This window comes from Macaca fascicularis, chromosome 2 (genome assembly GCF_037993035.2).
Source record: "Macaca fascicularis isolate 582-1 chromosome 2, T2T-MFA8v1.1".
NCBI lineage: Eukaryota > Metazoa > Chordata > Mammalia > Primates > Cercopithecidae > Macaca > Macaca fascicularis.
The window spans coordinates 112,353,060-112,375,096 of NC_088376.1; the positions used below are offsets into that span (position 1 = coordinate 112,353,060).

Sequence of the window (22,037 nt, forward strand, 5' to 3'; positions counted from 1 at the left end):
CTCGGCTCACTACAAGCTCCAGCTCACTGCAATCTGCACCTCCCAGGTTCACACCATTCTCCTGCCTCAGCCTCCTGAGTAGCTGGGACTACAGGCACCCGCCACCACTCCCAGCTAATTTTTTGTATTTTTAGTGGAGATGGGGTTTCATTGTGTTAGCCACGATGGTCTCGATCTCCTGACCTTGTGATCTGCCCACCTAAGCCTCCCAAAGTGCTGGAATTACAGGCGTGAGCCACCACGCCCAGCCACTTTTTTTTTTTTTTTTTTTTTGAGAGGGAATATTGCTTTGTTGCCCAGGCTGGAGTGCAGTGGCACAATCTCGGCTCACTGCAAGCTCTGCCTCCCGGTTTCACACCATTCTCCTGCCTCAGCCTCTCGAGTAGCTGGAACTACAGGTGTCTGCCACCACGCCCAGCTAATTTTTTGTATTTTTAGTAGAGACGGGGTTTCACCGTGTTAGCCAGGATGGTCTCGATCTCCAGACCTCGTGATCTGCCTGCCTCAACCTCCCAAAGTGCTGGGATTACAGGAGTGAGCCACCGCACCCAGCCTAATTTTCATATTTTTAATAGAGACGTGGTTTCACCATGTTGGCCAGGCTCGTCTTGAACTCCTGACCTCAAGCCATCAAGCTGTCCACCCACCTCGACCTCCCAAAGTGCTGTGATCGGGCCGGGCGCGGTGGCTCAAGCCTGTAATCCCAGCACTTTGGGAGGCCGAGGCGGGCGGATCACAAGGTCAGGAGATCGAGACCACAGTGAAACCCCGCCTCTACTAAAAATACAAAAAATTAGCCGGGCGTGGTGGCGGGCGCCTGTAGTCCCAGCTACTCAGGAGGCTGAGGCAGGAGAATGGCGGGAACCCGGGAGGCGGAGCTTGCAGTGAGCCGAGATCGCGCCACTGCACTCCAGCCTGGGCAACAGCGTGAGACTCCGTCTCAAAAAAAAAAAAAAAAAAAAAAAAAAAAAAAAGTGCTGTGATCACAGGTGTGAGCCACTGCACGTGTCCTCACTGTCACTTTTTCCAGGAGGTGTGCATGATCCTCCCTACTGGGCCTGGTCCTCTTATTCTTTTTTTTTTTTTTTTTAACCAGTGTAAGGTACACAATTTTTTTGTCTTTTTTTCCTATTCTCAAAGCACAAAACATGCTTTTTTGATAATTATATACTGTCCTTCTGACTTCTTCAGGCACTTGGCAGAGCACATGGCACAGGACTGGATTATGAAAGAATAAGGGAGCAAAGTGCTTTTGGGGAAGAGACGTGTAGGACATTAGGGGTCACAGGTAATCTGGTTCTACCCAGATTTACAGGTTGCTACTCTCCATTCCAGGAGTCAGATTTGAAGTCTACAAATGTCAAAAAGCCTTGATCCCATTTGAGTGGAGTTTTGTTTTGTTTTTGAAAAAGAGTCTCGCTCTATTGCCCAGGCTGAAGTGCAATGGCGTGATCTCGGCTCACTGCAACCTCTGCCTCCAAGGTTCAGGCAATTCTCCCTGCCTCAGCCACCCAAGTAGCTGGGATTACAGGCGCCCGACACCACACCTGGCTAATTTTTGTATTTTTAGTAGAGACGGTAGTTTCACCATATTTTGGTCAGGCTGGTCTCCAACTCCTAGCCTCAAGTGATTTGCCCACCTCGGATTACTTGGGATTATAAAGTGCTGGGATCATAGGCGTGAGCCACTATGACTGGCCACTCAGGAGTCTTGATTGCATTTGTGAATGACTAATCTTCTTCCCCAGAGGTTAACAGTCTAAGAGGAGTACTGGGGCTGGCCATCTCAGGGCCCCCAGGGCCCGGCATATGATATTCATCACAAATATTGGTCTACTAATATAAAAACATTCCACTCTGGCAGGGCTCAGTGGCTCACGCCTGTAATCCCAGCACTTTGGGAGGCCTAGGCCGGCAGATCACCTGAGGTCAGGAGTTCGAGACCAGCCTGGTCAACATGGCGAAACCCTGTCTCTTCTAAAAATATAAAAAGTAGCCAGGCATGGTGGCAGGCACCTGTAATCCCAGCCACTGGGATGGCTGAGGCAGAATTGCTTGAACTCGGGAGGTGGAGGCTGCAGTGAGCTGAGATCATGCCACTACACCCCAGCCTGGGCAACAGAGCATGAGACTCCTGAGAGTTCCAAGGAACACCACAGGTAGAGTGAGGTCCAAAGGGGAAGCTGATAGTTCTGCCTGGGTCACCTCAAAGGGGACTCAAAGGCTGGGGTGGAGAGAAGCAGAGAGAGGTGGGCCTGTTTAGGAGTTCTGAGGATGGAGCCAGAGCAGGTCCAGAAGGCCCTACAATCCTTAGTGACCTAAGGGCAGACAAAGGGGGAGAGCAGCAGCAAAGATCACTGCTTAGAGCAAGAGGAAAAGTCCTTGAGAGTTGGCTCAGACGTAAGGGCCTTGAGTCACCAATTTGAACACAAATGCTGGGACTTCAGAGCAGCACTGCCATGTCTCTGGGCACCTGTTTGCACAAGCAGAAGCTACACCCAGGCCCTGCAGTCCCCCGCACTGTGTTAGGAAATGGCTTCAAATCCGTCTTGAAAGATTGGCAGCAGGGTCAACAGATGGAGAAGCTGGACCTGAGTGGTGCCTGAAAAGCAGCAGCTGGCTTCAAAGACAAGCCCTTATCCTGGGCCTGAATGTGAGATTGCATGTAAGTGTTGGGCAGGGCATAGTCAGAAGGGCCAGTTAAATTGTAGTTTTCTCACTCTTAAATACATGAGGCAGAAACTTGTAAGATCAGCATCACAGCAGATACAAGCACTTGGTAGCAACATGGAAAGATCTAGCCAAGTAACAGAATTTATAACATTGCATGAGCTTCCAACTGTGTAAAATGGGCTTCTGTGAGCCTAACAATTGGAGAGGCCATAGACTCCAAATGTGAGTGGGGGCTCATGTTATTTCGTGACAGTCATTTCAGTGGGCAGCAAGTAGTCGTAAGTCTGTTAGAGTTAGGCAGTCAACCCTTGCCTTGTGTCTTCTTTTTTAAGTACGGACTTTGTTTTAACTGGGTCTTGGGATGGCCCTTTGCATGTTCTGGTGAAGGCAGAAATTCAGGCCAAGAGCCAGACTTCCCACAAAAGAAATAGTGGACCCTACACACTGCAGACAAAAGGACAAAGTTCAGACTTGGCTAGGATAAGGGCAGGAGTTAAGGTTAAGTTCCCACCACTATGACAATGAGATTAGAAAAAGTATCCCCCAAATGACACAGGACATACACACAGTTCTGCTGACAACTGGCACTTTATTAGTGGGGAAACTCGCCTTGATCTGGCAGAGACCGGGATGGACAGGACGAGCGCCCATCTCGAGGGGGTATTTTCTGTATTATCAGGTGTTCCTCCTTGTAGGTTTAGAGGAAACACCCTCATAGATGAAAACCCCCCAGAGAGCAGCGCTGCAACTGCCAAGCAGCCGGGGTAGGAAAGGGACCCTAGGCACTGCTGGGACCTTGAGACAGCAGGGCTTCGATGTCAGGCTCGATGTCAATGGTCTGGAAGCGGCGGCTGTACCTGCGTACGGGCACACCGTCAGGGCCCACCAGGAACTTCTCGAAGTTCCAGGCAACATCGTTGCGGCACACCGGAGACCAGGTGATGAGCTTGGGGTCGGTCATGAGCGCAGTGGCATCGTCGCTGGGGGCTGGCAGGGCCTCCCGCAGGAAGGCGAAGAGAGGGTGCGCCCCTGCACCGTTCACCTCGCACTTCTCGAAGAGCATGAAGTTCGGCTCGAACCCACCACCAGGTCGGACGTACTTGAGGGAATTCAGAATCTCTTCGTTCTTGGCGTTCTCCTACGGGAGAGAAGGGCAGCTGGGAACCGGGGTCAAGAGCGGGAGGGAAATGTTCTAACCACTAACAAGGGAGTTTTTCTATGAGTCACCGGGATTTTGCCCTCCATGCGCAATCCCAGGGCGGACAAGAATTCCAGCAGCTACGAGCACAAGGGAAGCGAGAGGGTAGCCAGACTCTCTGCGCATAGAGCCTATGGCACCCCCCAGCACCCTGCCGGCACCCCCAGCCACCACGCCCCGCCCGGCGCACCTGATGCCCAAACTGGTTGCACGGGAAGCCGAGCACCACCAGGCCCCGGGGCCCAAGGCGCCGCTGCAGCTCGTTCATCTGGGTGTAGTCCCGGACCGTGGTGCCTCAGAGGGACGCCACATTCTCGATAAGTAGCACCTTGCCCCTTAGGGAGCCCAGGCTCACAGGCTCCCCGCCGGCCAGCGGGCGCGCCGAGAAGGCGTACACCGCTGCCGCCGCTAGCCGAGCAGCACACATGGCGCAACTGTCCGAGCAGCTAGGAGAGCGTCCCGAACAAGCACGGTGAGGAGAGGCCAGGAGGCGCCTCCTTTTAACTGGTCGGCGGCAGCTCACGTGGCGCAGGCAGTTTTTTGGACCCGAGGGTCCCGCCTCATCCGGCCCCCGCCCTATCCGGAGGGCTCGGCCCCTCCTTCAGCCGGGAAAAGGCTGAAGGGTGCGCCCGAGCTGGACGCGGGCTCCGCCCAAGCCGGGAGGAGCCGCGGGCATGTCTTGTCTGGCCCAGGCAACCAGGCGGCAGCGGTCCAGGTCACCCTTCCGAGGGCTGGGGCCCTCGAGGGCTCCGTTTTCTTTCTCAAAGGCTCCTCAATTAGGATGTGGGGTTCGGCATAGAAGGCTGGTGGGCGGCGGCAGCAGCTGCCGGTGCGCAAACAGCCCTCCTCTCCTGTGCCATGTTACCGGCAGTGCAGGGGACAGCCAGAGGGATATGGGCTTCCGGTCTCCCTCCTCCCTGTCTCCAAAGCGGCACCGCCCTTGTGCGGGTTTTCTAACAGGGCAGAGTCCTGGAAGCTCTGCCCCAGCTTCCTGAAGTGGAGCCCAAGAGCTCGTCAGGGCCAAGGAAACGCGGCCTGAGTCCTCCCTCTCTGGCCTCCTCAGTAGGCTGCATTCACCCTCCCCCCAAATCTGAACTAGAATGCGGTACAGGGTAATCATTTCCATGTTGTTGGGAGGGACCAGATTAGCTGCTGGGTGGGTGGGAGGTGGGGCACAACCTAGTCTTTTGCACCCTGAACAAACCTCTCCAGGGTGAGCTAGGCCAGGAAGTCCTTGCATCCTCCTGCCCCCAGCCCTGGAGAGAGCAACACAAACAACAGGATACAGGAAGTTTAGAAAACTGCCTTTATTCTATTAGTAGTTGGAAAAATTAACTGGTACAGAAAAAAAGTTTAGTCAGCTGGAGAGAAGAGAGACTGAGTGCCACCTATGAGAACTGGTGGCTCCTCTGGGAGGGAACCTGGATACAGTGAGAAGAGCACTGTGAATTAGAGCCAGATGCTGAAGTCCAGGTGAGACAGGTTATGCCACCTTCCAAAGTGTCTAATTGCCTCAGGCGTGAAACCAATTCCTATTTACTTAGCCCAGCTCCAGATAGGGGTACTGAGATACATGGGGCCGAAAAGGGGTAATATGGCCATCTTTTATCAGAAAAAGTGACAAAACGGGAATTTAAAAAATGAATTTTCCATCTGACTTTATTTCCAAATACACTTTCTTTTTTAAAAAACCAATACACTTTCTTTGGGGATGACAAATATCAGTATTAGGAAATCCAATTATACAAAAAATACTACATCTAGTCTGGGGTAGATATATTTATTTTTGGTAACATACATTAAGTGGCACTAATTACACAGTAACTATAAGGTAACTAACATGAAACCACAGAACTGTAACTCTGCCACAGCTGCATGAACTTGGGCTTTTCTGGTTGAGCCCATTTTCAAAAAACTGCCCACCCCAGAGCTATGCCAACAAAATCTGTTAATGAGTAAAGCCCTGAAGTGGTGACTCACCAGAGTACCTTGCAGCTGACGGATAATAGGCAGGACATGTTAGTTATAAAGTAGTTACAGCCTAATTCACAAAAGTTACCAACTGTTTCTCTTTCTAGAAAGAAGCAAGAAGTTAAGAAATTCCTTGAATTAGCGCCTGGTGTGTCAGGTGGGAGTGCAGAGGAGGGCTGTTAGAGCAGTGTCAAAAGGACCCTGGTGGGCCAGACGGGTTGGACATCATTAATAATCATAGTTGGCTTCTAAATACTGGTAGCAAGATGACTTCTGATTTGTAATCTTAGGTAAATTATAGATAAATGAAAAAGGCCAGTAATCATACACTAAGATTAATAAACAGCACTTCAAAATTAACCGCATAAGGGCTGTGCTTGCAGCAAGGTTTCACAAGACAAGGCACCCAGATTTTTTCTTCCCACGTCTAGCTTGCAGAGCAGCTCTCGTAGCCATTTCAAAAACCTCTCTCACTCCATCTTTGGTCTTTGCTGAACACTCCATGTACCCAAAAGCACCAATCCTGTTTGCCATATCTCTGCCTTCTTCAGGTTTCACCGGCTCCTAGTAAAAAGAAAAAACAGTCCTTTTAGCTAATAGTGTGGCATACATATAGTAAGTAAAGAGTATTCAAATTCAGCTTAAAGACTTTTTTTTTCTTGTTTTGCAACAGTTTTACTCTTGTCAGTCGCCCAGGCTGGGCTGCAATGGTATGATCTCAGCTCACTGCAACCTCCATCTCCTGGGTTCAAGCGATTCTCCTGCCTCAGCCTCCTGAGTGGCTGGGACTACAGGTGCCCACCACCAGGCCCAGCTAATTTTTTAGTAGAGATGGGGTTTCACCAGTTTGGCCAGACTGGTCTCGAACTCCTGACCACGTGATCTGCCCACCCCAGCCTCCCAAAGAGCTGGGATTACAGGCATGAGCCACTGTGCCCAGTCTTAAAAAAAGACTTTTTTTTTTTTTTTTGAGACAAAGTCTGGCTCTGTCGCCCAGGCTGGAGTACAGTGGCGCAATCTCGGCTCACTGCAACCTCTGCCTCCCGGGTTCACGCCATTCTCCTGCCTCAGCCTCCTGAGTAGCTGGGACTACAGGCGCCCGCCACCACACCCAGCTAATTTTTTGTATTTTTAGTAGAAACGGGGTTTCACCGTGTTCGCCAGGATGGTCTCGACCTCCTGACCTTGTGATCCGCCCGCCTCAGCCTCCCAAAGTGAGCCACTGCGCCCGGCCAAAAAAAAAAAGACTTAAAAGCTGTTAAACTTGGCTATGTGCGGTGGCTCACGCCTGTAATCCCAGCATTTTGGGAGGCTGAGCTGGGCAGATCACGAGGTCAGGAGATCAAGACCATCCTGGCCAACATGGTGAAACACCTCTTTACTAAAATATAAAAAATTAGCCAGGCATGGTGGCGGGCACCTGTAATCCCAGCTACTCAGGAGGCTGAGGCAAGGGAATTGCTTGAACCTGGGAGGCAGAGGTTGCGGTGAGCCAAGATCGTGCCACAGCACTCTAGCCTGGCAACAGACTGAGACTCCTCAAAAAAAAGAAAAAAAGTTAAATTTATGAAATTTTAAAACTGACATATGGTAACTACCCCCTACCAAACATAAAATCTCTAATAAACATGGTATAGGCCGGGCGCAGTGGCTCAAGCCTGTAATCCCAGGACTTTGGGAGGCCAAGACGGGCGGATCACGAGGTCAGGAGATCGAGACCATCCTGGCTAACATGGTGAAACCCCATCTCTACTAAAAAATACAAAAATCTAGCCAGGCGAGGTGGCGGGCGCCTGTAGTCCCAGCTACTCGGGAGGCTGAGGCAGGAGAATGGCGTAAACCCGGGAGGCGGAGCTTGCAGTGAGCTGAGATCAGGCCACTGCAGTCCAGCCTGGGCAACAGAGTGAGACTCCGTCTTTAAAAAAAAAAAAAAAAAGGCCGGGCGCGGTGGCTCAAGCCTGTAATCCCAGCACTTTGGGAGGCCGAGGTGGGCAGATCACAAGGTCAGGAGATCGAGACCACAGTGAAACCCCGTCTCTACTAAAAATACAAAAAATTAGCCGGGCGCGGTGGCGGGCGCCTGTAGTCCCAGCTACTCAGGAGGCTGAGGCAAGAGAATGGCGTGAACCCAGGAGGCGGAGCTTGCAGTGAGCCGAGATCGCGCCACTGCACTCCAGCCTGGGCAACAGCGTGAGACTCCGTCTCAAAAAAAAAAAAACATGGTATACACTGGGAAGTAGACAGAGGGAAGAGGTCAGAGGAGGCCTGGAAGGTTAAGGAGTCAATCAAGGGCAAAATTACTTAAGCTACCAATCCAGGACTAAATGCCCTGAAGGAAATACAGCCTACCCTTGACATTCAGACAAAGAAACCTGAGTAAGAGAACTTAGGTTGAAGATCTCAGTGCCTCTCCAGTGAGGAAGACCTGCCATTACGTCAGCTGGTTTCTGAGAGGCCAAGATGCCATATCCATCATCACTTTTAAAAAGGCATTGGGAGTGGTAGAGTGGGAAGGCATTAGGGGCTTTCTATCTGGACTCCCAGCCTTCATGATTTCCTTATCTTTCAGTTGCCACTAATTTATCTTTGGCCTCACATGTACCAAAGTAATAGCTGGGGAAGGCAATCAAGAGTCTAACAGGGCCAGGCCTGGTGGCTCACGCCTGTAATCCCAGTACTTTGGGAGGTCAAGGCGGGTGGATCATCTGAGGTTCGGAGTTTGAGACCAGCCTGACCAACATGGAGAAAACTCATCTCTACTAAAAATACAAAAATTAGCCAGGCGTGGTGGCACATGCCTATAATCCCAGCTTTTCGGGAGGCTGAGGCAGGAGAATCGCTTAAACCTGGGAGGCAGAGGTTGCAATGAGCCGAGATAGCACCACTGCACTCCAGCCTGGGCAACAAAAGCAAAACTGCGTCTCAAAAAATAAAAATTAAGGGTCTAGGCCGGGCGCGGTGGCTCAAGCCTGTAATCCCAGCACTTTGGGAGGCCGAGACGGGCGGATCACGAGGGCAGGAGATCGAGACCATCCTGGGTAACACAGTGAAACCCCATCTCTACTAAAAATACAAAAACTTAGCCGGGCGAGGTGGCAGGCGCCTGTAGTCCCAGCTACTCGGGAGGCTGAGGCAGGAGAATGGCGTGAACCCGGGAGGCGGAGCTTGCAGTGAGCTGAGATCCGGCCACTGCACTCCAGCCTGGGTGACAGAGCGAGACTCCGTCTCAAAAAAAAAAAAAAAAAAAAAAAATTAAGGGTCTAACAGACGCCAGGCACAGTGGCTCACACATGTAATCCCTGCACTTTGGAAGGCAAAAACAGGCAGATCACTTGAGGTCAGGAGTTCAAGACCAGCCTGGCCAACATGGTGAAACCCCATCTCTACTTCAAACAAACAAACAAACAAACAAACAAAACTAGCCAGGCATGGTGGAGGGCGCCTGTAAGTCCCAGCTACTCGGGAGTCTGAGGCAGAAGAATCGCTTGAACCCCGGACGCGGAGGTTGCAGTGAGCTGAGATTGCACCAATGCACTCCAGCCTGGGTGACAGAATGAGACTCCATATCAAAAAAAAGAAAGTTCCTACATCTAAAGCCACTGACTACTTGCTACTGATGAAATGGTTCATTCCCAGGCCAGCAGTCCTTACGGGCATAGCACTACCTCATAAAAAACATTCCATCTCACAGAACTAGTGAACTATTTTAGGGATCTTCTGTGAAGATCTCAATAAATGAGGGTCAGAGGGCCAGAGAGGGGCTTCTGAGCCTCTAAAACAACCTGGCCTGTGAAGGTTTCTGCTGGGCTCCCCAAACCTCCAACCTTGGGGCCATAGTTCAAGAATAATACAAGACAGTCCTGCCCCAGATCATGCCTGCTTCATCTTGGCTAGCTCCCGCCTTGTGTGCTCATCATTCCGAAGATCCTTCTTATTCCCAACCAGGATGATGGGCACGTTGGGACAGAAATGCTTGACTTCCGGGGTCCACTTTTCTGGGATGTTTTCTGAAAAAAAAAATGTAGAGAATTTGGGGATACATACAATTCTATCTTGAAGACTTTCCAAGAACCTCAGTGAAATTCAGAGACACTTTCTTTGTGGCTTCAGAAGAATGCTAGACATTTAATGAAACCCACTAGTTTCAAAACCATAAAAAAGGGCAAATATAATCCCTTTCCTTTAAACAGAGAACCACCAGCTTTTTCTCAGTATAGCCAAGAATGGTGCTGAGCATCTCTGTAGGTGGGGCCCAAGGAAGGGCTCTGGAGGAGCAAAAGATCCACAACACAAGGTAGCTTCACGGGGGTACTTCCTGCCCCACAAAGGCAGGCACTTTACAGGACATCCGTTACTGCTGGTAGATGATTCTGACATAGCTTACAGAAGGGGTGCCCATTCTAGGGCAGCAGCTGACCCAGGGTCTATATGCTCCTTTTCTAACTTGTTCATGGACTCTCAGCATAACTTCTACCCTATAGGTTTACTGGTATTTCAAATGGCTCAAGAGTGACTTTTGGCCAGGCGCAGTGGCTCACGCCTGCAATCCCAGCACTTTGGGACGCCGAGGCAGGCAGATCACGAGGTCAGGAGATCAAGACCATCCTGGCTAACACGGTGAAACCCCATGTCTACTAAAAACACAAAAAATTAGCTGGGCGTGGTGGTGGGTGCCTGTAGTCCCAGCTACTCGGGAGGCTGAGGCAGGAGAATGCCATGAACCCGGGAGGCAGAGTTTGCAGTGAGCCGAGATCGCGCCACTGCACTACTGGGTGGCAGAGCAAGACTCCATCTCAAAAAAAAAAAAGAATGACTTTTGAAAATAACCAAACGAGGCTGGGTGTGGTGACTCGCACTTGTAATCCCAGCACTTTTGAGAGGCTAAGGCAAGTAGACAGCTTGGGCCTAGGAGCTCAAGAACAGCCTGTGCAACATGGCTAAACCCCATCTCCGGCCAGCACAGTGGCTCACGTCTGTAAGCCCAGCACTTTGGGAGGCTGAGGTGGGTGGATCACCAGAGGTCAGGAGTTCGAGATCAGCCTGGCCAACATGGCAAAACCTCATCTCTACTAAAACTACAAAAATTAGCCAGGCGCGGTGGCACGCACCTGTAGTCTCAGTTACTCGGGAGGCTGAGGCAGGAGAATCATTTGAACCCAGGAGGTGGAGGTTGTGGTGAGTCGAGATCTTGCCACTATACTCACTACAGCCTGGGCAACAGAGTGAGACTCTGTCTCAAAAAAATCAAGAACCCCATCTCTACAAAAACATACAAATACTGAGTTTACTCTCAGGCGGGCAGATTGCCTGAGGTCAGGAGTTCGAGACCAGTCTGGCCAACATGGTGAAACCCCATCTCTATTAAAAATACAAAAAAATTGCTGGGCGCGGTGCCTCACGCCTGTAATCCCAGCACTTTGGGAGGCCAGGGCAGGCGGACCACTTGAGGTCGGGAGTTGGAGACCAGCATGACCAACATGGAGAAACCCCATCTCTTCTAAAAATACAGAATTAACCGGACTTGGTGTCTTGCATGCCTACAATCCCAGCTACTCAGGAGGCTGAGGCTGGAGAATCGCTTGAACCTGGGAGGCAGAGGTTGTGGTGAGCCGAGATCGTGCCACTGCACTCCAGCCTGGGCAACAAGAGCGAAACTCCGTCTCAAACAAAACAAAACAAAACAAAAAAACTAACCGCGCATGGCGGTGCGTTCCTGTAATCCCAGCTACTGGGAGGCTGAGGCAGGGGAATTCCTTGAACCAGGGAGGTGGAGGTTGCAGTGAGCCAAGATCGTGCCACTGCCCTCCAGCCTGGGCGACAAAGCAAGACTCCCTCTCAAAAAAAGAAGAAAAAAAAAAAAAGAATACTGACTTCTGAATTATGTGGCTGTGTTTAGGCTAATGAAATGATCACATTCAAGCTTCTATCAGTTAGTTAAGACACTCCAGAAAAAGGCTAAGCCAGGGCAACCAAAAAAAAGAAAAAAAGTCTTTCCCCAAAAGAGATGGCTTTACATTTGGAACTCATCTGGTATACTTTTTTTTTTTTTTTTTTTTTTTTTTTGGGAGATAGTCTGGAGTGCGGTGGCCCTATCTTAGCTCACTGCAACTTCCGCTTCCCAGGCTCAAGTGATTCTCCCGCCTCAGCCCCTGGAGCAGCTGGGATTACAGGCGCACACTACCACACCCAGCTAGTTATTGTATTTTAGTAGAGACAGGGGTTTACCATGTTGCCTAGGCTGGTCTAGAACTCCTGACCTCAAGTGATCTGCCAGCCTCAGCCTCCCAAAGTGCTAGGATTATAGGCATCAGCCATCGCGCCTGGCCTTAGTTTATTCATCTTTGTATTTGGAATTCATCTAGTTTACTCATCTAGTTTACAAGGCAGTTACATTTTAAAATAACATTTAATATTATTTAGTAATAATATTATTTTTGAGATGGAGTCTTGCTCTGTTGCTTAGTCTGGAATGCAGTGCCATAATCTCGGTTCACTGCAATCTCCACCTACAAGGTTCAAACCATTCTCCTGCCTCAGCCTCCAAGCACCTGGGACTACAGGTGTGTGCCACCATGCCTGGCTAATTTTTTTTAACTTTCAGTAAAGACAGGGTTTTGCCATGTTGGCCAGGCTGTTCTCGAACTCCTGACCCTCAGGTGATCTACCCGTCTGGGCCTCCCAAAGTGCAGGGATTATAGGTGTGAGCCACCGTGCCCTGCCTAGGTGGATACATTTTAAATAAAGTAGCCATGGGAAACCTAGGCTGAAAGGGACCCAAGGCCCACACTCTACAGTCCTAAACTCCAGGACTCTAGCCACTGATGATTGCTTCTCTGAAGTTCATGTCTGCTTTTCAGCCACTTGATGCCCAGAAACCAGATGCCAACCAGTTACACAGGCAAATGCAGGGCCACTCACCTAAACTATCAGGGCTGTCGATGGAAAAACACATCAGTATAACATCGGTATCTGGGTAGGAGAGGGGCCTCAGGCGATCATAATCTTCCTGCCCAGCTGTGTCCCACAAAGCCAACTCTACCTGTAATGGGAAAAACAACCACAAAAATGCAAGGTTAATCCCCCTACCCACTTTTAGAAAAAGTGACACTTACCATAGTACACTGAAATGGCAGACGGTCTAAAACAGTAAAACACAGGAGTATTTACATTTTTTCTTTTTTTTTTTTTGAGATGGAGTCTCACTCTGTTGCCCAGGCTGGAGTGCAGTGGCACGATCTTGGCTCAAGCAAGCTTCGCCCCCGGGTTCACACCATTCTCCTACCTCAGCCTCTTAAGTAGCTGGGACTACAGGCACCCGCCACCACGCCTGGCTAATTTTTTGTATTTTAGTAGAGACAGGGTTTCACCGTGTTAGCCAGGATGGTCTCGTTCTCCTGACCTCGTGATCTGCCCGCCTTGGCCTCCCAAACTGCTGGGATTACAGGCGTGAGCCACTGTGCCCAGTTGAGTATTTACTTTTATGAGCATCAAGCTCAAATGAGAGTATATTTAAATTATTTTACGTTGAAATTTCTCAAAATTGAAAATCTGAGAGCCTATCTCTACAAAAAAACCTTAAAAATTAGCTGAGTGTGGCCACGCGCAGTAGCTCACGCCTGTAATCCCAGCACTTTGGGAGGCCGAGGCAGGCTGATTGCCTGAGCTCAGGAGTTTGAGACCAGCCTGGGCAACACGGTGAAACCCCGTCCCTACTAAAATACAAAATAAATTAGCCGGGCATGGCAGCGTGTGCCTGTAGTCCCAGCTACTCAGGAGGCTGAGGCAGGAGAACTGCTTGAACTCGAGAGGCGGAGGTTGCAGTGAGCCGAGATCGCGCCACTGCACTCCAGCACTCTAGCCTGGACGACAGAGCGAGCCTCTGTCTCTAGAAAAAAATAAATATAAAATAAATAAAAATTAGCTGAGTGTGGGCCGGGCGCGGTAGCTCACACCTGTAATCCCAGCACTTTGGGAGGCCAAGGTAGACAGATCACCTGAGGTCGGAAGTTTGAGACCAGCCTGACCAACATGGAGAACCTCCATCTCTACTAAAAATACAAAATTACCCGGGCATGGTGAAGCATGCCTGTAATCCCAGCTACTCAGGAGGCTGAGGCAGGAGAATCGCTTGAACCCGGGAGGCGGAGGTTGCAATGAGCCGAGATTGCGCCGTTGCACTCTAGCCTGGCCAACAGGAGCGAAAGTCCGTCTCAAAAAAAAAAAAAAAAATTAGCTGACTGTGGTGGTGCATGCCTGTAGTCCCAGCTACTTGGGAGACTGAGGTGGGAGGACTGCTTGAGCCTGGGAGGCGGAGGCTGTAGTAAGCAGAGATTGTGCACTCCATCCTAGGGAGGGAGACCTTGTCTCAATTAGGAAAAAAACAAAACAGATACTAGAACTGAACCAAGTGGCATAATTCAAAATGTCAAATCAAAAATAACTTTGTAACTTATAAAAGTGTTTAATTATAAGTAACATTGTACTAGGAAAGAAAGCAGACAGGAGGGAAGAAGTCAAATTTTAAATAACATTCCACCAGGCATACAGGCAAGAGAGGAAGATACAAGACTAAGTAAATTTTCTGCTATAATGTGGAAACCATGGAGACAAATCTGTATTTTGAGTTGGTAGGCAGGAAAAGACACCATGCTGGGTGTTAGGCAAGGCCTGAGATGCCTGAGATGACAGCAAAGTCCTTTTGGCTATGCCTTTACTACTCAAGAAATGGCTGAAATAATGCATCACATAAGGTGAGAGAGTACTCCTTTCACATCCGGGTACATCCTCACCCTTCTGTGGTAGAAGGGTAAACTAATGCCTGGGCTCTGAACACAAGTCCCATTCAACACTGTCCAGCACTGCAGCCAGCTCTGCTACCCCTTCTTATCACCAAACTCCATGTTAAACGTTGTTAAACATCCTCTGTACAGAGGCCCTTTGAGGCCCAAGAGGTTTCCCTCCAATACTTGGAACACATCTTTCTTCTCTTAGCACCTCCACAGCCCAAATTTCAGTTTCCAAATGATTTCTTCCCTAAAACTGACAGTTCTTCTACCCCCCAACTTTTGCCCCAGGATGCATCATCACAAAGAACCGCCACAAGGCCCACCGTACTTCTGTCATGCACACCATCATGTGTAACAAAGATATACTGATGCCCAATTATCACAATCTGTCTGTCCTCACAATAATGGAGCCCATTTACAAATCCCACTCTCTCAGCCCCCTCCACCCCACGGTGTTCATATATTCAGCCTCTATTGGCGCCTGATAAAATGCTGCCAAAGTGTTGAGCCTGTCTCATATCAAAAGGAGCCTTTTCATTGTGAGCCGGCCTACTCTTGGTACCATAATCACCTACAATCTTGTATGGTTCCCTAGGCTGTCCTACTGCATACTGTTTTTTTGTGTTTTTTTCCTGTTTGTTTTGCTTTTGGTTTTTTTTTTTTTTTTTTTTTAAACAGAGTTTTGCTCTTGTCGCCCAGGCTGGAGTGCAGTGGCGGTCAGCTCACTGCAACCTCTGCCTCCCAGGTTCAAGTGAATCTCCTGCCTCAGCCTAAGGCACACCCAGCTAATTTTTTGTATTTTTAGTAGAGATGGGGTTTTGCCATGTTGGGCAGGCTGGTCTCAAACTCCTGACCTCTGGTGATCCTCCCACATCAGCCTCCCAAGGTGCTGGGATTACAGGTGTGAGCTATGGTGTCCAGCCTTGTACTATTACATACTGTTAAATGAATATTCCTACACAGTACCCTCTCCCATCTTGGGGACTCTTGAGTCGCTCTGAGGCAGGCAGGTAGCCTGTGATATGCTCTTTAATCAAACACTTTTATTCCGGGGGACTCTCCTCAATTGAGGACCTCCCCCTATCTTGCGAGGGTCAGTGATGTCCAACGTTTGCAGCACAAGATTCTCACAGACCATGCCTCAAGGTTTTAAGTCAAGATCTCTAAATCTGTTATGGGCAAGATTCTGGTTGTTCCAAGATGCCCAGGCAGAGATGATGTTTCCAAGAGAACCTAAGAGCTGCTTCCAAAACATACATACTGCCACAGGTGGAAAAGACTCTTCCAGTTCATGCTCACAGACATGCAGCAACTAACGGCCACTCTCTGGAGAAAATGTTAGGATACAACCAGTAATACACATTCACTAGGCTTTTGAGAAATGAGCTATGAAAATGCCAACCTACCATTGCTTCCCCAAGCCAATGGATCTTTCTATGTATGGTGTATCAATCTAAGATAAGAGGGCTATTACTTGACACCAATCCTGAAGATGTCATCACATTTCTACCTAGTTTGTCACAACTGGTCCCTGTGTCCACATAAAACCAGTATTCCTGGCCGGGCGCGGTGGCTCAAGCCTGTAATCCCAGCACTTTGGGAGGCCGAGATGGGCGCATCACGAGGTCATGAGATCGAGACCATCCTGGCTAACACGTTGAAACCCCGTCTCTACTCAAAAAAATACAAAAAACTAGCCGGGCGATGTGGCGGGCGCCTATAGTCCCAGCTACTCGGGAGGCTGAGGCAGGAGAATGGCGTAAACCCGGGAGACGGAGCTTGCAGTGAGCTGAGATCCGGCCACTGCACTCCAGCCTGGGCGACAGAGCCAGACTAGGTCTCAAAAAAAAAAAAAAAAAAAAAAAAAAAAAACCAGTATTCCTATCAGGACCACAAAAACACCTATGTCCAAGCATACATGAAGACGACTGAGGCTGAACTAACACTCTGTATTGGTTTGCCATCTGCAGGGTACATCCCAAAATTCTGTTAGGATAGTATTTGCTGTATTTTTTCCAACTATACTTGGGCCAAAAAGTATCTTAGAGGTCCTATTAGCATAAGAGCAATCATTGTGGCTCACTTTGTATTTGAATAAAAAAGACTACAAGGCCGGGCGCGGTGGCTCAAGCCTGTAATCCCAGCACTTTGGGAGGCCCAGACGGGCGGATCACGAGGTCAGGAGATCGAGACCATCCTGGCTAACACGATGAAACCCCGTCTCTACTAAAAAATACAAAAAACTAACCGGGCGCGGTGGCGGGCGCCTGTAGTCCCAGCTACTCGGGAGGCTGAGGCAGGAGAATGGCGTAAACTCGGGAGGCGGAGCTTGCAGTGAGCTGAGATCCGGCCACTGCACTCCAGCCTGGGCGACAGAGCGAGACTCCGTCTCAAAAAAAAAAAAAAAAGACTACAAAATATAGGCCGGGCACGGTGGCTCACACCTGTAATCCCAGCACTTTGGGAGGCCAACGTGGGCAGATCACAAGGTCTAGAGATCAAGACCATCCTGGCTAACACGATGAAACCCCATCTCTACTAAAAAAATACAAAAAATTAGCCGAGTGTGGTGGCGGGCGCCTGTAGTCCCAGCTACTCGGGAGGCTGAGGAAGGAGAATGGTGGGAGGCAGAGCTTGCAGTGAGCAGAGATCGTACCACTGTACTCCAGCCTGGGCAACAGAGAGAGACTCCGTCTCAAAAAATAAATAAATAAATAAATAAGACTACAAACTATAAAAGAGGTTTTTGAGCATGGAAGTACTCATCTCTTAGAAAACGCTTTGGTGCTTCCAAACATTTTCCGTTACTTCACAGAATTTGATGTCACCTATAAAAACCGTTTTACAAAGAAGGAAGGCTCAAAGGTCAGGCAGCTTATTGATGGTCAAACAACTATCAGGAAGCCCTACAATGAGGGACCCTGGAGTTCTGAGCAGCTGGTCTAACCCACATTCCTCCCACAGTGCCACAAAAGGAGGCTAGGTAACCCTGGGACAGAAAGAAATAAGTAATGTAGCCAAGTGAGAAGTGGCCAGGCGCAGTGGCTCATGTGTGTAATCCCAGCACTCTGGGAGGCCACGGCGGGTGGATCACCTGAGGTCAGAAGTTCGAGACCAGCCTGGCCAACATGGCGAAACCTCGTCTCTACTAAAAATACAAAAATTAGCCGGGCTTGGTGGCGGGCACCTGTAACCCCAGTTCCTCGGGAGGCTTGATAGGAGAATAGCTTGAACCTGGGAGGCAGAGGTTGTTGTAAACCAAGATCATGCCACTGCACTCAGCCTGGGCGACGGAGTGAGACTCTGTCTCCAAACAAACAAAAACAAAGTAAGAAAGGAGAAAGGGGATGAATTAATGGAAGGTAAAATATCAAGTGTTAGCAGCATATAAGACATATAACTGAATGCCCAATAAAAATGAGGATGTTGGAGAAGAGCACCTCATTCCAGTTTCAGGGATTTTTTTTCTTTCAGCTGACCCACTTCAAAAGATGTACAGGAGAGCTGGGCACACTGGCTTACACCTCTAAGTCCAGCCACTTGGGGGCTGAGGTGGGAAAACTTGAGCCCAGTTGTTTGAAACCAGCTGGATCAACACATGAAGACCTCATCTCTAAAAGCATAAATTACCCAGATATGGTGGCACATACCTACAGTGCCAGCTATTTGGGAGGCTGAGGTGGAAGGATCACTTCAGCCCAGGAGTTCAAGGCTGCGGTGAACTATGATCACATCACTGTACTCCAGGCCTGGGAGACAAAGTAAAATCCCTGTCTATTTAAAAACAAAAACAAACAAACAAAAAAAGAACAAAAAAAAGTATGGGAGGCCAAGTAAGGCATTACTTAGACAACAAAAGGAAGAAGATTAAAAAAAAAAAAAATTAAAACGAAAAAAAACCCCTCCAATTCCCTAAGAGTTTTGTTCCAGTCTTGCCAGAGGGCTTTTAGGACAGAAATGGGGAAGCACTCTTCTCACCATCAATGACAATAAAATAAAACAATTGTGGCAGGCTGTTTTACGTTAAAGAAAAAAAAATCTTTTAAAATTAAAGGTAAGTGGCCGGGCACAGTGGCTCATGCCTGTAATCCCAGCACTTTTGGACGCTGAGGCAGGTGGATCACCTGAGGTCGGAAGTAGACCAGCCTGACCAACATGGAGAAACCCCTTCTCTACTAAAAACACAAAATTACCCAGGCATGGTGGCATATGCCTATAATCCCAGCTACTCGGGAGGCTGAGGCAGGAGATTCGCTTGAACCCGGGAGGCAAAGGTTGCAGTGAGCTGAGATGGTGCCACTGTACACTCCAGCCTGGGCAACAAGAGTGAAATTCCGTCTCAAAAAAAAAAAAATCAGCTGACTGTAGTGGTGCATGCCTATAGTCCCAGCTACTTGAGAGACACTGAGGTGGGAGGACTGCTTGAGCCCGGGAGGCAGAGGTTGTGGTGAGCCGAGATTGCACCACTGCACTCCACCCTGGGTGACAGAGCAAGACTCCGTCTCAAAAAAAAAAAAAAAAAATCAAATGTAAGCAACAATGTTGTTTAAATGTCACATTGGTGGTGGTATCATATCAGTACAATCCTTTGAGAAGCACAAACAATAAGAACCTCTTGAACTAGTAATCTAATACTTGGACATTTTATTTAATACTTGGACATTTGATTAAATACTTTGACAGATTGTTTTAAAAGTCCAACCATAGGCCGGACGCGGTGGCTCAAGCCTGTAATCCCAGCACTTTGGGAGGCTGAGACGGGCGGATCACGAGGTCAGGAGATCGAGATCATCCTGGCTAACACGGTGAAACCCCGTCTATTCTTAAAAAAATACAAAAAACTAGCCGGGCGAGATGGCGGGCGACTGTAGTCCCAGCTACTCGGGAGGCTGAGGCAGGAGAATGGCGTAAACCCAGGAGGCGGAGCTTGCAGTGAGCTGAGATCCAGCCACTGCACTCCAGTCTGGGCGACAGAGCGAGACTCCGTCTCAAAAAAAAAAAAAAAAAAAAAGTCCAACCATACAAAGAGGTTCATCTGAGCATTATCTATATGGCAATGAACTGAACTTCAAATATATGTAAACTTGAAAACAGCACATATGGCTGGGCAAGGTGGCTCATGCCTGTAATCCCAGCACTTTGGGAGGCTGAGGCGTGTGGATCACCTGAGGTCAGGAGTTTGAGACCAGCCTGGCCAACATGGAGAAATTGCATCTTTTTTTTTTTTTGAGATGGAGAATGAGACTCCATCTCAAAAAAAAAAAAAAAAAGGAAAAAAAGAACAAATTTGGACTAAGATGGCAGGATGAGAATGGATTATTCTTTTCAACATTTTTGTTATATAGTATACTGAAGAGGCAAAAAGCTCTAATTCTCTACATGCTTCATAAATATTCTAACGTGGAAAATGGCATCAGGCATCAGTTGTTATGAAAAGTATACTCACCTGTTTTCCATCCACCTCGATATCTGCCACATAGTTCTCAAACACTGTGGGCACATACACCTCTGGGAACTGGTCCTTGCTGAAGACTATGAGCAAGCATGTCTTTCCACAGGCTCCGTCACCAACAATCACTAGTTTCTTCCGGATGGCAGCCATTGCTGAAACACAAAACACAGATGTTACCTGCAATGCACAAGAAGCCATAGGTAGCTTACAGGCTATGACACATGCTTTGGTAACCACAGGGCATAAGCCTGTATTAGCATACTCAAATTCAAACTTCTAGTACACTGATTCCACCTGGCACCAAAAGGTTATACATCAAAAACTCGTAACTAACTTTATACTTAATGGTAAAACACTGAAAAAAGTCTGCCTCCTAAGATCAGAAACAAGAAAATAATGTATGTTCTTGCTACTTCTTTTTAGATGCAATCTCACTCTGTCGCCCAACCTGGAGTGCACTGGCCCAATCTTGGCTCACTGTAACCTCCAGCCTCCCGGGTTCAAGTGATTCTCCTGCCTCAGCCTCCCAAGTAGCTGGGATTATAGGCATGCACCACCACATGCAGCTAATTTTTGAATTTTTGGTAGAGACGGGGTTTCACCTTGTTGGCCAGGCTAGTCCTGACCTCAGGCGATCCACCTGCTTCAGCCTCCCAAAGCGCTGGGATTACAGGCATGAGCCACCCCGCCTGGCTTGTTTTTGCCACTTCTATCCAGCACGATATTGGAGGTCCTAGCCAGGGCAATAAGATAAGAAAATGAAATAAAAGACATCCAAATTGGAAAGGAAGAAGTAAAACTATCTCAATTCATACACGAGATGATTTTGTAATGTGGGAAATCCTAAAGAAAACTTTTAGAATAAACAAGTTCAGTAAGGTTGCAGGATACAATATTAACACTGAAAAAATCAATTGAGCCAGGCACAGTGGCTCACGCCTGTAATCCCAGCACTGTGGGAGGCTGAGGTGGGCAGATCACCTGAGGTCGGGAGTTTGAGACCAGCATGACCAACATGGAGAAACCCCGTCTCAACTAAAAATACAAACTTAGCCGGGCGTGGTGGTGCGTGCCTGTAATGCCAACTACTTGGGAGCACAAGGCAGAAGAATCGCTTGAACCTGGTAGGCGGAGGTTGTGGTGAGCCGAGATCACGCCATTGCACTCCAGCCTGGACAACAAGAGTGAAACTCCATCTCAAAAAAAAAAAAAAAAAAAAAATCGATGCCGAACACAGTGGTTCATGTCTGTAATCCCAACACTTTGGGAGGCTGAAGCAGGAGGAATGCTCAGGCCCAGGAGTTAGGGACCAGCCCTGGCAACGTAGTGAGATACTGAGAAAGGAAGGACAGAAGCATGAGAGGGGAGGGGAGAAAGAAAAGAAACAAAAGGGCCGGGCGCAGTGGCTCACACCTGTAATCCCAGCACTCTGGGAGGCTGGGATTACAGGTGGAGTGCTTGAGAATCCAGGAGTTCAAGACCAGTCTGAGAAACATAGTGAAACCCTGTCTCTACCAAAAATACAAAAAGATTAGCCAGGAGCGGTGGTGCACGCTAATCACAGCTACTTGGGAGGCTCAGGTGGGATAATCACCTGAGTCCAGGAGATGGAGGCTGCAGTGAGCTGAGATTGCATCACTACATTCCAGCCTGGGGAACCACAGTTGAGACATGGTCTCTAAAAAAAGAAAGAAAAGAAAAAAAAAAAATCAGCCAGGTATGGTAGCATGCACCTCTGGTCCCAGCTACCAAAGAGGCTGAGGTGGGAGGATTGCTTGAGCCCAGGAGGTGGAAGATGCTGTGAGCTACGATTGCACCACTGCACTCCAGCCTGGAGTGACAGAGTAAACCTTGTATCTCAAACTCTTACGACTCAACTACAAAAAAGTAGCTTAGGTTGGTGGTCTGGCTCAAGATCTCTTGCAAGGTCGAAGTCATAAAGAATTCTTTTTGGGCT

General features: G+C 48.7%; 2 protein-coding genes across 7 annotated transcripts in view; both read right to left on the reverse strand.

Moving 5' to 3' along the window:
* Positions 1-3,245: 3,245 nt before the first annotated feature.
* On the reverse strand, positions 3,246-4,345 carry GPX1 (glutathione peroxidase 1). 2 transcript variants are annotated; one of them, XM_005547106.4, is made up of 2 exons: positions 4,062-4,345; positions 3,246-3,811 (listed from the first exon to the last, which is right to left on the reverse strand). In XM_005547106.4, exons 1-2 carry the CDS (start codon positions 4,296-4,298, stop codon positions 3,452-3,454), a joined length of 597 nt encoding a protein of 198 aa, XP_005547163.2. In that variant the 5' UTR covers positions 4,299-4,345; the 3' UTR covers positions 3,246-3,451. The 2 variants fall into 2 exon arrangements, with proteins under 2 accessions (XP_005547163.2, XP_065396644.1); XM_065540572.2 differs by having other exon boundaries at positions 3,246-3,830.
* An 818-nt stretch (positions 4,346-5,163) lies between these two features.
* RHOA (ras homolog family member A) overlaps positions 5,164-22,037 on the reverse strand; it is a 55,966-nt gene continuing 39,092 nt past the window's right edge. For all 5 annotated transcript variants that reach the window (XM_065540573.1, XM_065540574.1, XM_065540575.1 and 2 more), the window contains 4 exons: positions 20,075-20,232; positions 12,761-12,881; positions 9,719-9,849; positions 5,164-6,406 (listed from right to left, as the gene is read on the reverse strand). In XM_065540573.1, the coding sequence (XP_065396645.1) occupies positions 6,233-6,406; positions 9,719-9,849; positions 12,761-12,881; positions 20,075-20,230 (582 nt within the window). In that variant the 5' untranslated portion in view covers positions 20,231-20,232 and the 3' untranslated portion in view covers positions 5,164-6,232. The remainder of the gene's footprint in view (positions 6,407-9,718; positions 9,850-12,760; positions 12,882-20,074; positions 20,233-22,037) is intronic.